Raw genomic sequence first — 2,713 nt, 5'->3', positions numbered from 1 at the left:
TGGTCCCAAAAAGATAATTAATTCATCACTAATATCCAATTTTCGTTGCTAAAAATATAACGACGACACTTTTCGCAATAAAAACATTTGGTCCCTAAAAAATAATTTTGTCCCTAAATTTTGGTCGCTAAAACCTTAATATTTTCTAGTGACTATTGTATTTCGAATTGTTTGATTCACTAAAAATACTAATACTATCTAGGAAAAATTACTCAAAAATCTCATTTGGAAAAATGTTAGTTCATTTTGTCATACATATTTTTTTATAAGCCAATTAGTCCTTTTTATTTTTAGTTTGTATTATTGATTTGATTTGATCTAATAATATTAGATTTTACTTGTTTGCCCTTATTTGAGATTTGGTTTGATTTTTTTTGGGATTTGGGTGTATGTGGGTAAGGTATGGTTTAACATTTTTATTTTTTTAGAGATTTCGTGGAGTGATTGTGGGGATTGCTGATGTTACCTACTTGGTGTTATATTAGTGGTGTTATCCTCACACTAGTCCCCAACAATACTAACATTGCAAGAGATCCAAACAATCATAACAACATTAAATAAAAACAATGGGTCGATTACATTATATATATACACAACATCACATTTGCAATCACTGGTAACCCCTACACCCGCGAAAATAATAACATTATATGAGACCCAACCAATCATACAAACTTTAACTAAAACACCATGTGTCTGTCACATTACGCACATGCACAACATCACATTTGCTGTCATTTGTAACCCCCAAATCCCAAAAAAAAATCAAACCAAATCTCAAATAAGGGCAAACAAGTAAACTCTAATATTATTAAATCAAATCAAATCAATAATACAAACTAAAAATAAAAAGGACTAATTGGCTTATAAAAAAATATGTAAGACTAAATGAACTAACATTTTTCCAAATGAGATTTTTGAGTAATTTTTCCTAGATAGTATTAGTATTTTTAGTGAATCAAACAATTCGAAATACAATAGTCACTAGAAAAAATTAAGGTTTTAGCGACCAAAATTTAGGGACAAAATTATTTTTTAGGGACCAAATATTTTTATTGCGAAAAGTGTCGTTGTTATATTTTTAACAACGAAAATTGGATATTAGTGATGAATTAATTATCTTTTTGGGACCAAATTTTTTGTTTAAAAAAATAAACCATTTTAAGACCAAATTATTTTGTCCCTAAAAGTGTATTTATTAGTGACATTTTCAAAATTTTATCGCTAAAAGCCTTATATTTGACTTTTCGGGATAACCTTTTAGCGACTATCCTCACGACGACAAAAATTGGTCCCTAAATGTTTTTTGTAATAAAATTTGAGTGGTGCTACATGCACCAATTAGTGTACTAATTAGTGTACCAATACTAGTTATGGCCTTCTTATTGACCCCACTCATTATACAAATTACAAATACCAAAAACATCTTAAATTATGCCAATTGATACACTAATTATTACACTAATTGGTGCATATAACATCACTCATAAAATTTTCACTTTTAGAGACCAAAAATATTTTGTTTCTAAAACTTTTATATGTTGTAGTGAGTATATTTTTTGAACAGAATAAAACTATATTGAAAATAAAAATTCATTACAAATTAAAGATCGAAAAGAAAATAAAAGAGGGTCCATCCCAATACACAAAACAAAAACTAAAATGCTCAAGTTCATGCTCTGTGCATACCTTCTTTCACTCCTTAAAAAAATAAAAAACAAAAACAAAAAACAAAACATTAGAACTCTGTCTTTAGATCATACTTCCTATGATATTCGCATTCTTTCATTAACACCAACTTTTTCTTGACACCTTTCGAGCCAAAACTCTAATTCAAAAACCTGCAACCCCCCGAGCAAGAACACGAAAACCGAACCATGAATTGCTAGCATCCCAAAAAAGCCCGATTTCATCTCCATCCCTCAACTCCCTCCTCCTCACGAACCAAGTCACCCAGTTATCCACCAACACAAAGCTCTTACTCGACCGCCATCTTTTAAACACTAATTCATGTTCAGAGCCAGTGTCGTAATCCCAAACCACGACCCTCTCATTGACCATGTCCTCAACTTGCTCCATCATCTCTCCACCCCACTCCGCAGTTATATGATTATGCACTGCCTCCGTAGGCAACAAGAGCCGACAAAGATGTTCATTCATGTCGCTTGATGTTAGGGTTTTCTTGATCTTCCATGGATCCTCAAAGAGATTGAGCTTCGTCGACACCCCCAAATCCATCTCTTCTCTGCAGTCCTTGGGAGTGTAGAACCGGAAGCTTCTGATTCTGCCTTCAATCATCTTTCTTTCAAGTTCTTGCTTGATCATCAAGTAATTGTCAGTTGTTTTCTTGGACGGCAAGAAAGCTTAAGAATTGGAACCCTCTTCTCTTTCAGAAATCTTCCTTTTCTTGATGATCGGAGACATCGTTAGTCGATAAATATCCGGGTTCTTCATATCACATTTATCGTTATTGATGCAAACAGAAAACCCGAAAAACCCTAATTTGTTCCTTGTTTGTTTGATCTTCTTGTGGGACTTGATTGTTGTTGTTGTTGATGGTAATGGGGTTTGAGGGATTCATGGTTGAAGTTGAAGCCACTGGCTCAGAAACCGGAGAATGAGTGCTTGAACGAGATGGGTTTGTTTCCATTCATGAATTTTGTAGAAGAGAGTGAAGGTTTTAGAAAGATGAAAAAGAAATATGAATAGGGTT

General features: G+C 33.0%; 1 protein-coding gene across 1 annotated transcript; it reads right to left on the bottom strand.

The window, feature by feature from the left end:
• Positions 1-1,833: 1,833 nt before the first annotated feature.
• On the bottom strand, positions 1,834-2,298 carry LOC145797914 (putative B3 domain-containing protein At1g78640). The gene has a single exon (XM_082885355.1). It carries the CDS (start codon positions 2,296-2,298, stop codon positions 1,834-1,836), a length of 465 nt encoding a protein of 154 aa, XP_082741481.1.
• Between the last annotated feature and the right edge of the window lie 415 nt (positions 2,299-2,713).

Source organism: Camellia sinensis, chromosome 8 (genome assembly GCF_055761805.1).
Source record: "Camellia sinensis isolate YWXY chromosome 8, ASM5576180v1, whole genome shotgun sequence".
Classification (NCBI taxonomy): domain Eukaryota; kingdom Viridiplantae; phylum Streptophyta; class Magnoliopsida; order Ericales; family Theaceae; genus Camellia; species Camellia sinensis.
The sequence above is the reverse complement of the archived record's forward strand: the minus strand, read 5'-3'. Positions and strand labels throughout refer to the sequence as shown.